Here is a 13,166-nt window from a genome sequence, read left to right on the forward strand (position 1 = left end):
TTCTGGAGCCTTTTATCCTATTATTGTTGTTTTTTTTTTTGTTTTTTTTTTTTTAAGCTGGTTAACCGTGGAGTTGGCTTTTGCGCACAGGCAGGTCGTCCTGCGCCTCCAGCCTCTGACTCAGCAGCAGCAGCAGCTCACCTGGACCGGAGCGCACCGAGCCGATCCCTCATGCTCCACGCAGAGCAGCGCACAGACACGGGGGGACGGCTGCGCTGAGGGCCGGTGTGGTCACTCTGTCCCAAAAGAGGGGGTGAGACGCGCAGCTGTGGATCATAAAGGAGACAATCAGCTGCAGGAAGGACGCTCCGACTTCCTCCTTCTTCCTAACGTGCAGGATTGACACGCGCGCGCACGCACACATTCACAGGCAGATTTCTCCCTTTTCTTTCATTCCCATTGACTTGTTGCAGAATTAAAAGCGAGATATTAAGAGAGCGCGCGGAGATTAGAAGAAAAAGCATAAGCTTGGATATTGAACGGAGCGGGGCATGTGGATATTGGCTCTTTCCTTTTTCCAGTGCATCTTGAATGGTAGGTGATGCATTTAATGCAAACTTGAAGTTTATCTTGAATTTTTCCACAGGACTGCGTGCCCAAATAATAACCTAAATATGCAGCGAAGTATTTTTCATATTTATGATGTTGATTCGTTTTTGGATTTTTTTTTATTTTTATTTTTTTTTTTTTTTGCTGCGTCCCTGACACAAGCAGTAGTGCTTTTTAAGGGTTGGGACTGCGTGGGGGGAGGGTGTTGGTGTGTGTGTGTGTGTGTGGTGTGTGTGTGTGTGTGTGTTGTGTTGTGTGGTGTGTGTGGTGTGTGTGTGTGGCCACATCCAGGTTAAATTACCAAAGGTGTAAAAAAATAATTATTAAACCTTTTAAAAGAAAGAGCATGGTTTGGTAAAGGTGCAGCCTGCACCACATGAGGGATAATAGATTTTTTTTCTCATATTAGAATTTAGATTTGTTTTTAGTTTATTAATTTAACTACTTATTTATTTATTTGCAAGATTTGTAGGCCTCAGAGTAAATCTCACAATTATTTTTGTTGCATTCTCTGTGATCACTCTGCATTGGGCCTAAACCTGGGTGCACTTGGAAAGCCCTTTTTTAGATGGCAAATTTGCATACTAATAATCTGCACTCACATTTTTATGCATTATGACTTGAGAAAAATTTTTTTTTTATTTGTTGTAACATTCTATAGAATGTTTGCCTGGTATTATATTTGTTTGCAGCTCAAAGGTGCCTCATAACTGCACAGAAAATGTGTAATTATTTACCAGATAAAACTGCAATAATTTATATAAAGGCATTAAGATGCAGAAAAAGAAACACAAAATAAACCTTTATGTGCATTGATGAAAAACATATTGCATTCCCTTGCATGTTAAAATTCTGTGGAATAATTCTTAATGTCAAAGCGATGAAATGGTAAAGATGACTACACAATTGCAGGCTGCTCCTTCTGTTGAGAATATTCTAGAAAATGGTAATTAAATAGGATTAAGTCGGGGGCTCTGCTTTTTAGGGCATTGCACCCGCCATATTAGAAGCACAGACATGGAGTCATTTTAGATTTGGGGGAATGGGGAAAACAAAGACAATTTTATCACCCTTGGCCAAGTGCATGTCTCATAAAACATCCAGATCCTGTTTTGTGTACTGTGACGTCTGAAAGATGCAGTTGTTAAGTGTCATTGTGTGCTGTTGGATTGATTTTTACAGTGAAGACAAGAAGGGTGTGTAAGAAGGGGGGGGGGGGGCAGTGAGGAGGACTAGGGGCTGTGGGGTAGAAAGAGCGCATGTGATGGAGGGCAAAAATTGTCTCGAATGGAATCGGTTGCGTTCAGCAACCTATTTTGACAGACGGACTGAAGGAAAGGACTAGAAAATGGACACGTGTAACCTGAGGTGATGCGTCAAACAAAAATGCACAAGAAAACCATTTTGGGCCATGCTGATGGGTTAATGAAGCAGTGGGGGTTATTTATAGGCGGGAACAGAGTCAGACCAGTGATGGTGGTGCAGCAGCGATGATTTTCTAACTGAGGCCTGACAGTCTCCAGAAACACAAAGCTCGATGTCCATTGCAAATCTCGCTCAATGCTTCCCTGAATGCTCCGCTTGCTGATCCCGCTTTTGATGGTGAATGGTTTATCAGTCTCTCTGGTCCAGGCAACAGCGATGCAAAATGGCTGCTGCTACAGACCTCTACATAGAAACTTTGAACGGCAGTAACAGCACTTGTAATTGTGGTGAATGCTGCAGTTGTAGTTGCAATGTATTCATATTGACAGACCCCCATTTGACTCCACAGAAAAGGTCACTGTGAGACGAAGATAGATTTATTTTGTTTAGTGGCTAGAAATTAGGGTGTGGTATGAAAATTCTCACTGTGCACCACTAAATACGGCGGTAAATACACAAGTGACTGCAGAATGCATCAAAATGCAGTGCAATCTCTTGAGCTGCATTCACTCATTGGAGCTAGAAAATTCATTTAATGCTTAGGCATCATTAGAATGCACCTTGTGTCTTCTTTGGGCAGAGAAAGATGTCACTACCTGAAGTAAAGGCTTTTAGGGCTCTGGACCCTTACAGACAGCTGAAGTTGTCACTATGGAGACCTGAGTAATGAAGTGTTGCTGCAGTGTGAGCGTTGGATTTGAGCAGCGCTTGCTCAGGTGATCCTGAAAATGCTCCTTGATAGAGTTCAACCCGCCACTGATTCCTAATGACAGATTTTGGAGTATGATATTATTTCCAGGTACAGTAATGAGTATGTGTGATTGGGTGATTTTACGTAGGATTTGGATGTTGGATGAAAATACCTTTGAAACATTAGAGCATCACCATTTTCACCTATTATTTTTGCCATGGATAGTTTTGGATAGAGCTGTGGATGCTTTTTGCAAGCTAACCTACAGTGGATAGAAAAAAATGGTGCTGTAGAGGGTAAATCTGATGCAGAGTTCACTTTAGTGGTGCTCGAGCAGTTGAAGTGCTTTTGCAAAAGTGTCTATTTGAATCTAAATGGATTGGGAAAAACATATTCCAGTTATGAAGAGATAAATTGGGAAACGATGTAATGTTTTTTATGCTCAGCTGTGTCTGGTTTGGGGGGGGGGGTATCTGACACATGGCTCAATTGGATGCTAATAAGCTGTGTAAATATACAGCGAAGCTCCTCAATTGGCACTTAGTATCACTCTGTGCAGAGATATTTTTTAGCTTTCAGCTTAGGATGGCGAGGGGCTGCCGGAGAAAAGGTGCCTCTGCTTATTAAAACATATGCATTTTCCCTGTGACTTCTCCCAGGTGTCAAAAATGATTAATGTACTAATAGAATTTAGTTTCATGCTGTATATTTTTGCCTTGTTCAGAATGTAATAGCAAGAGATTGGACACAGAAAACTGACTGCTGGAAATGTTTGAGGAATGAAAGACAACACTTTTATCCAGGAATAGTTTTTAAAGTGGTCCTAAAATAGCCCAAATGAGGGTAGACATTAATATAACACAATACTAAAATACCCTCAGCCGTATGAGCATTGTCTTCATTACAATTTTCAGTTGTTTAATTGGTATCCCAGCGCAAAGTACAATTTGTACATGTTCGATAAAGCCCCTCTATCAATCAGTTATAAACAGTATTTACACGTATGAGCGTTTGACAAGCGTGGAAGTTAGCTTTGAATTAGTGGAAGTTAGTGTGTTAGTGTGTCCAAAAATGTCTTGTGTTATCAGGTTACAAAATAGCATTTTCAGTTTTAGAGGTGATTATTTCTTGCTTGCTTTTATATAATATATGACAAAGATGTTATATATATGCAGAAACGAAACAAGAGTTTGCAGCTAGCTACCAGCCTGCGATGTCACCACACTAACGTCTGTTAAATGTCTTGTAGATCACATCAGAGGTGTTATTAGGTTCCAAAAACAGTGAATTCAGTTTTAGAAGTGTTTATTTCTCGTTGGGTTTTACATATTATATGACAAAGATGTTATATATACACAGAAACAAAACAGAGTTTGCAGCTAGCTTCCAGCCTGTGATGTCACCATGCTAATGTAGGTAAAATGTCTTTCAGATCACATCAGAGGTATTATTAGGTTCCAAAAACAGTGAATTCAGTTTTAGAAGTGTTTATTTCTCGTTGGGTTTTACATATTATATGACAAAGATGTTATATATACACAGAATCAAAACAGAGTTTGCAGCTAGCTTCCAGCCTGTGATGTCACCACGCTAATGTTGGTTAAATGTCTTTTAGATCACTTCAGAGGTGGTATTAGGTTCTGTTAAATATCTTGTAGATCACTTCAGAGGTGTTATTAGGTTCTAGAAACAGCAAATTCAGTTTTAGAAGTGTTTATTTCTTGCTAGCTTTTTCATATATGAGAAACATGCTATATAAACATATAAATTAAGCGTTTTAAGAGAGACCTGCCACTGATGTCACAGTGCCGCTCTGCTCTGATTTACTGTCACCTCTGTCACTCAAAACAAAACAAAACAAAACAAACAAACAAACAAAAAAACCCAGAACAGATTGAAAGAGAATGTGACTTTTTAACCTCTTAAAATCCCTCTTAAAATAGGTCAAGGTTAGCCATCTTTGAATTTGTCCAAGGTCTGTGTCCCAAGAATGTTCCTTGTGAAACTGAAGACTCTGGCAGTAGGACTGGACTTATGCTGAACAAAGACAGACCGATGGACGGATGGTCAAAAAGTCTTCGCAATATCCGATGGCCATATTTGATGGCCTCAGGTAAAAATAAACTGGGACCAGAATGGAAACAAATATACAACTCCCATTCAGTGGTTTGTGGAGAAATGTTCAGTCATTAAAAGGAATTTGCTAAGAATTAGTACAGTCATTATTTTACATGTAAAATTTCCTATGCTGTATTTTTTAACCATTTTTGTTGGGAAGATTATGTTTCGAGCCAGTCCACCATATCTCTTGAGAACAGTTGTATGGAACTGATGAAACCTCTAAAGAGTGGAATGATGAAACATTTTAAAATTCCCTGTCCAGCACATTCTCATTTAGAGGTGTCAAACACTCATCAGTTGTTAGAGCGCTGAGTATCATTACACAGACGGCTGTGGTTCCCACCTCTTGTACAGCAGTGCACCTTGAATTGGAATATTTGCTGGGTTTGTACCACAGGAGTTGCAACGCTTATAAGGACTCCATCCATGTCACAGTTGGGAACACCCCTGTGGGACCGCTACTAAATAGTTTGTAAAGGTTTTTAATGAGCAGTGGTGAAGCCCAAAGCAAGTATTTGGTTGGCCTTAGGATTACAGTTGGGCTTATTTGGCGCTATGGCAAAGGTGATGGCAACAAATGAATATTTAGTCAGCTTTCCAATTCCACTCAAGACACTTCATCTGGATTGTCCCAGTCAACACAGCTGTAAATAGGTACCTACCTTGGCTGGGAAAGTAACCTGTGATGGACTGGCATTCCTTCCAGGGGGTTGATAAGAGTCTCCTCCACTTCAGACTATGGTATCTGGGGATAAACACTGCCCTGATGGGCCTCAGGGACTGTACAGGTCTTGCTTCTCCAATTCCAGATATATAGTAATCCACCACTGATGTGATCCTTTCCCACACCCCTTCAATAACACACATCCATTCGACAATCAAAATGAACTCCACACATGATATATCCATTTGTGTCTTAGCCATAAGAGGGGAATCCCAAATGGGTTTGGCTAGACAAATATAAGTTATGGCTACATACCAGCTGGCAGTGGCAGTAGAGATCTGTCAGTGATTTGACACAAAAGTGTGAGCATGGAATTATTTGAGCCTGTGGGTAGGTGATGGTGCTCGTGCAATGCTATTACATGGCAGTGTAGGCATTTGGGATACATCAAATGGAACAAATATGCAATTAATCAGGCATTTGAACATTAAGTGACACCTGAGAATGCACGTGAGACTGAGGTGGGACACACATGTGAGACTACCTGGCCAGTTAACTGCAGGCTCCCATTCCTTTGTGCCCACTACAGTTAGTCCCTGTAGCAATTCATTTTTCTGCAGCCTGTACAGTCAGAGTGCGGTAACCACCCATTTCCATGTGGCTGGTCACGCATTTGTTTTTTTTTTTGTTTTTTACCTATGACATACTAATGCAGAAGTTTACCTTTGTGGTGGCTGTACTCAGAATTTGCAGGGTGTCCTGAGAATTCACTGGGCCCTCAATAGGTTGCTGGACGTCATAGCCTGGGAGGGGGTGGTGTCATGGTTTGCATGTTGGACTGGGATGGGTTCTCTTCCCAATTGCAGCCACGCTCTCAACTGGCACATTCAACAACGGTGCTGGGAGGAGTGCCAGATATGTGATGTGGGCCCTTCTGGACACAAGCTTTGGGCTTTTGTTGGCTACCCACGTTAAATAAGAACCTCTACCTCTATAGCTGGCCTGTACACAGGTAATATGAATGCTGGGTGGAGTGGGGGCAGAGTCTGACTTCTTCAGTTAGTTCTAGTGATTGTCAGGGATGTGTTTGGTCTTCTACTTTGATCCTTGGTAGCACTGACTGAATGTTGGTAGGGTCATGCCGTCCAGCATCTTATGTAACTTGGTCAGTGAGGGAAGGTGCGGTGACATTGATTTCGTGGACAGTGCTACAGTCTTTGTGTGTAATCACTTGATGTCCTGATCGCATTGAAGCGTTTGAGCTTCTTCTTGTCCTGGATCAAGATTACAGGATTGCACCATCAAACGTGTATTTGTTTGTGGTGAAACTGTTGAACTTGTTGAAAGATTCCCTCATCTCGGCAGTGACATTTCTGTCTTTGGGACCTCAGCCTTTGACATCAAGAGATGCCGGGGAAAGTTTGTGAAGTCATAAGGTCACTGGCCAGAGGTGTTTGGTGATGTTGATTTATTTAAAAAAATGAAGGTCCAACTCTTATACTCTGGTTTTTCCAGTCTACAGTATGGTTGTGAGAACTGGATGCTAACCAGTGACCTAAAGCAGTACTGAAATGTTTTTGATATTACGCCTTCTGAAAGATGCTTGGGTAAGCTGAAATGACTTGTCAAACAACTGGTTACTTAGCGAGACTAAAATTAATGATTTTCAACCGGCATCACATGCTTCCAGATCTGACCTGTACCTGTGCCTTTGATGACACCTAGGGCTCTAAGAAAACATTGTTATTGATTAGTTAATGCACTAAACTGGGTTCCTGTCTTTACAACCCAACAGTTGACATCTGTCATCTTGAAATACTCCAAAAGGACAGCACAGCATAAGTAAGGCATTCAGATTACACATAGATTTGGTGCACGCTAAGTGTCTCACATGCACTAATGATGTTCATTTGCAGCTAGCCAAATCCTGATGAACAATCTTTCAAGCAAACAAAAAGATTTGTTTTCTTTGTGAGGTGCTCTTTGTGTTGACTCCTGTTATGCAGTGATTTGTCCAGAGTGCTAAATTAAATTAATCTCTAACCATGTATTCACGAATGCAGCCAGTTGGACAGCGAAACCCCTAAATGAACTGAAAAGCAAGCAAGAAGTCTTAATAAACAGAGAAAGGATGGAGTTATAAAGAAGAATTTTCTCTAACATGTTTACAATATATATTATATATAATATAATATATATATATATATATATATATATATATATATATATATATATATATATATATATATATATGTATATGTTAATACATATTTTTGTTAACTAAGTGGCAGCTCAATGACAGATGGTACAGGTTTTAAAACTATACTGGGATGACTCCTCAGTAATCGTGGCATTATTTTCAGTTTCAATTTATTTTCCTTTATATAGTGCCAAATCACAACAGAGATGCCTCAAGGGCGCTTCACACAGGTAAGGTCTAACCTTACCAACCCCAGAGCAACAGTGGTAAGGAAAAACTCCCTTGAGGAAGAAACCTCAAGCAGACCAGACTCAAAGGGGTGACCCTCTGCTTGGGCCATGCTACAAACATAAATTACAGAAACAATTCACAGAACAATTCACGGGCGAATATACAAGAATTGCTGCTGGTGCACAGGACAGGAGGGTCGCAACACAAATACATATACAGATACAAATATTATCAGTGTAGCTAACATTACCTGGCTACTGATACCTGCTAACTTGTGCTAATGGTGCTAACATACAAATGGTAAAAATTTCCCTCAGAAAATACTGGCACACAGACTGGTCTGTTATTACAATTAATTGTACAGCAAGGTATGTTTTATTCATATTTGATTTAAAATGAGGGTAAAGAGATTAGCGACCTGCTACTGGCTGACCACTTGGATGACAGCTGTCACTCAAATCCTCCATGCCCCTAAATATGCATAACGCTATGGCTTGAAACAGGTTAACGAATGAGTTATATAAAAAATCAGTCCCTGGTATAGTTGTCATGAACAGTGAAACTAGCTATAAAGACAAAAAACATTTTTGTACCAGGCTTTTTGATTTGTACATGGTAATTTCTGCTGTAAGGTTGGACAGTTTAACATGGGTTCTATGGGGATTGATTCACTTTGGACCAATCCTAAAGTGGCCATGCGAGGAATTGCACGTTTTGGTACTTCGGCATCAGCTTAATATTTTAGTACTGAAGGTTGATGCATCGTTTCTTTCCAGCTTTGAAAGCTGATATAGTACAGATAACTCAGATGTGCATCCAAACAAATGAGGCTCGAGGTTTGTGCATTCATTCATTCATGACAACAGTGTACTACAAAGGCTGCAATTCTACGCTCAAACTTTAGGTGACGCTATCATACAAAGTCGTACTGAAACGCCCTCCACCCTTTTTCATGTCCTTTTCCAATCACTGACCAGGAGTTTTTCTAGGAAAATTTGGCAAGGGGGCAACACCAGATGTGAGAGAGCTGAGAGACCCAGCGGGGGGGGATGGCTTTGGTGCAGAGCTTTTGAAAATTCATTGGAGATCCTGGAGTAAACCCATCTCTGCGCTACATTACTTATCCTGCTGTAACTGCATAATAGCTGAGATGAAGATTGATGTTTTGTTTCCAACTAAATAATATTCTCGAAGAGCTAATCTTTGAAAACTCCAACTCTTCACTGTCAAATATCTCATCATCTGATGCCATGTCTATTTTCTTGTGCTTGTTATTGGTACAGTAAATAAAGTGCATCATTCAGTTACTTGTTCAAAGGTTTATCTATCAATTTTTTCCTAATTTAGTAATTTCACCTTTCCTAACTGACAGAAAAAAAAAGAGGTTATGTGTTTTCAACAACTGTCAGTCTGACCATTTGTGTGAAGTATTCAATAGTATTTATGTTAAGATGGTTCTTGAAGTGTAACAAGAGCTAATGAAGTCATGAGTTTACTCGACAGACGTGTTTGCCGATGCTGATATTGTTGCAGGAGAACAAAGGTCCAAGTCTTTAGGGTCCTGCTGCTTCCTGTCTCACTGTATGTTTGTGAAACATGGATGCTAACCAGTGACCTTTATAGGTCTCTTTGGAGGATTCTTGGGTGCTGCTGGAAAGACTGTGTCAAAGGAATGGTTACTTAGGGAGATTCAAATGAGTAGTACCACTTCCACTGTGTAGGAGTGTCAGTTACAACAGTTTGGCCCTGTGATGTATTTTTTGGGGCATGATCTAGCACGTAGTTGCCTCAGTGTTGAGAACCCCAACGGGTGGAGAAGACTAAGGGGATGCCCATGTTTCACCTGGCTGCAGCAGATAGTATACAAATAATGAATGTTCATGAGTTCAATGGTATGAATATTTCATGTGGTGAAAGATGGAATGTTCCATTCAACTCTGCTTTGCCTCATTGAATGGTACGCTCCAGGTTTCACAGAATTAAACATTATTCCATTGAAAGAATGTAAAAACATTCATTATTTGTTTTATTTGTCGGCTAAAATAGATCCTTGTCATTTGATGTTATATTCATTTATAAACAACAGAAAAAGAACATACAGTCCAACACAAACTTTAAATAGGAGTACAAGATTGTTTTCAGTCAACTTGGAAAAACAGATAGTTAAAAAATAATTGTCATGATGTAGTCTGTGATACCCCCCCAAAATACTTTGTGTGCTTCCTGAGTCCAGTGAAAAATTGTGTCAGAAATTTGTCCAGGTTTTCATCCTAACATTTCTACATGCCTCCGTATACTTATGGCATAGTGGATTTATTTTTATGTGTGTGTTAGAAGAATTAACACCATTAATGAGCTCGCTCAAATCGTCGTCTCTCAGCAAAACAAACTTCGCCATGTTTAGCTAAACACCGCCCCCACTAGTGTGTGCGTAGGCGGGGTTCATTCTCAGTGTGCAATGGTACAAAACGTATGGAACCAAATTGCACAGTAAATGGAACCATATTTGCACACTAAATGCAACGCAACACAAATGGAACGAATAATTCATGTCACGTGACATACAAAGCACCAATCAAATGACAAGGATTCACTCGGCTGTTATATAAATGGTTGCATTTGAGAAGTGGGGCTGGAGTGGTTGTTTGTCTGGGTGGTTACCATCCAGGATCCAAGGTGGTTCCATAGTGTGCATGCGGCCACACACAGCATCAGCACATGATCTGATGACCTGACCTGATTCTTTGGTCAGAAAAGAATTGATTCTGTTTTGGTGACATGCTGGATCTATTATTTATTGCTTTCATCTTTTTTCTTTATCCTTGTGAGATGGGCTTTCTCCCCCCCGCCACACACACTTCTTGCCTTGTGATGTCATGAACTTCTAATGGAGGGTAAAAGTCTGCATCCTGATTGGTCATCTGTCAGTTCACATCACAGTCTGATGAGTTTTTTTTTTTCATACTCCTGTCACGAAATGAGTCACATTTTCATGACAGGAGTCTTTTTTTAAATGTTACTATTACTAACTCTACCCGTTCCTCTAACCCTAACCATACCCCCCGCCCAGACCCCCCTGCATTACTTTTCATTTCGTGCTCCTGTCACAGAATGTATTCGATTGAATCCCTGCTCCTGTTACGAAAATGTGACACTTTTCCTGACAATATCACAAACCAATGTATATATAATGTATATTTTCTGATGCTGAATCATGAAATGCTATGAGATATGGTAAGAGTTCATGCTGAATTATTGCCCTGATGGAGTTACAGCAGACTGATTTCACAAAATATTTGAGCATCTATCCCATTGAGTAACATTCTAATTTGCAATTTCATTTGCACGTTTTCTAGTCTGATTCCAGAGCACACATCATTGGACACATATTGGTTTGTTTTTACAAACAGAATAGTTATGTGGGCCAATTCTTATGTGACAAAAATGCCTTTTTTTTTTAACTTCAGATCTAAATTGGGTTAAATGTTGGAAGTATAAACATATAAATATGTATTGTTGGGGTTTAACAGAGATTTTTTAAATCTGTTCTTTATTCAAAAGCCTGTGCAGATTCATGAGAAAGTAGTTTCATCAACTATTATAATCAATTAGCAATGTGCTATTTTGTGCACACGCTCACTAACCATTTCAGGAGTTATTACTGGGTCAATAATTCTGTGCATTTGGTTTCGCCTTAGAAGAGCGCAGACTCGAACATATGTTAATGTGCACGGTGAACTGTTAAAGGTTTTGTTTAACCCAGAATGCTTCAGGAGATGATGGTGTGTAGTCAGACAGAAAAAGAGGAGGAGGAGGAGGAGACAGAAAGAGGGGAGTCCGCTTGTGTTATGTGGCATTTAATGAGCAAAGCATTATTAAATGAGACAGAAGCGGCATTGTTTTAGGTGACTTTCTGTTGTTGGACAACAATAAAGACAACAGATTGTTGAAAAAAAAAATATAATATGCTGAAGGCGATTATTTTACAAAATAATGATGTACTGCACGGTGCACAATTTTCTGCTTGTTTACCAAATTTTATTGGGTTGCAGCTCACCGTTTGAAATTTTTGTGATGTGTTCACATTCAAAAGTTGATTTCTGCTGCTTTTCCTTGGTGACAAATGATGCTGCAAGTATAGAATAGAATTTAAATAGAATTTAATCATTATCCTTTAATAATTATCGTATTGGTGCAAAGACCATTTCATTTTTAAATTGGTCCATTGACCATGAAAATCTGGATGAAAGGCATCATGAATCAAACATCTTAAAGCTGTCTTAAGCCTGCAGGAGCTCTGTGAAGCTGTTAATTAACAATCTTTAAAGACAAATGCGTTGGTAAAAGAATAAACTCCCACATTTGAGATAAAATAATGACAGTTATTAAAGCAAGTTAACTTTGGTATGAAAAGTATTTAATGTATGCTCTATGTCTCGATCGGCAGGAGGAAGCTGTTTAAACAACAACAAAACTGACCTGTGAGTTGTAGGTGTGTTGATTGTGTGATTTTTCTTTTTGCTGCTATTTAAACAAATTAAATACTCCTGATCTAGTGTTGTTGTTTAAACTGTGCAAAAAAGTGACATCTAACCTGGTTATTGTTCTGGGAAACACTTTATCTACAGACCAATTCAATGACATCTGAACAAAACAGAGCAAAGTGCCATTAATCGCAATGAAAAAAAATGCATTATTGTTTAAAATAAAATAAATGATAATAATAACAAATGGTTTGCGTGACGGTAGAAACATCCAACAGAGTCAAAAATCACCCGCCGTCTCGTCGGTTTTGGAGTCCGAGGCTCCAAGCTTCTCAACGGTGGTGAGCACAGTTCTGCTAATCCGCTAATTTGGTTTCATTAACTTTGAAAACCATTATCAGACTAATTATCTTCCGATAAGTTTTGGTCCATTCATTTTTAGACTGCTAACGTATGTGGTAAACAAAGCTGAATAGCTACAAACATTTATAAAATTTAAAAATCAGTTTAGCACCTACCTGTTAAATGTTTTGTAGCATATGTGTAGTTCTACCCTCCATAAATAGAGGAGAACTGGTTCCAGAAGAAACCACTCTATCCTCTGCAGACAAAGGAGAATTGGTCACAAAAAAGAAGAAAAAAAAAAACTAATTTCTTCTGACCCCATACTAACAAGATGGCAATAGCACCCAAGTCATCCAGAGGCATACACGTTTAACTTATGGTTAAAATTTTAACCAAATTAATTTCGGACAAGTTATTTAAATTAACGTCATGTCTGAGGTTTATAAAGTGAAAATA

General features: G+C 39.4%; 1 protein-coding gene across 2 annotated transcripts in view; it reads left to right on the forward strand.

Moving 5' to 3' along the window:
- Window positions 1-388: 388 nt before the first annotated feature.
- dscama (Down syndrome cell adhesion molecule a) overlaps window positions 389-13,166 on the forward strand; it is a 385,227-nt gene continuing 372,449 nt past the window's right edge. For both annotated transcript variants that reach the window (XM_034178954.1, XM_034178955.1), the window contains exon 1: window positions 389-534. In XM_034178954.1, coding sequence (XP_034034845.1) covers window positions 492-534 — 43 coding nt within the window. In that variant the 5' untranslated portion in view covers window positions 389-491. The remainder of the gene's footprint in view (window positions 535-13,166) is intronic.

Source organism: Thalassophryne amazonica, chromosome 9, assembly GCF_902500255.1.
Source record: "Thalassophryne amazonica chromosome 9, fThaAma1.1, whole genome shotgun sequence".
NCBI lineage: Eukaryota > Metazoa > Chordata > Actinopteri > Batrachoidiformes > Batrachoididae > Thalassophryne > Thalassophryne amazonica.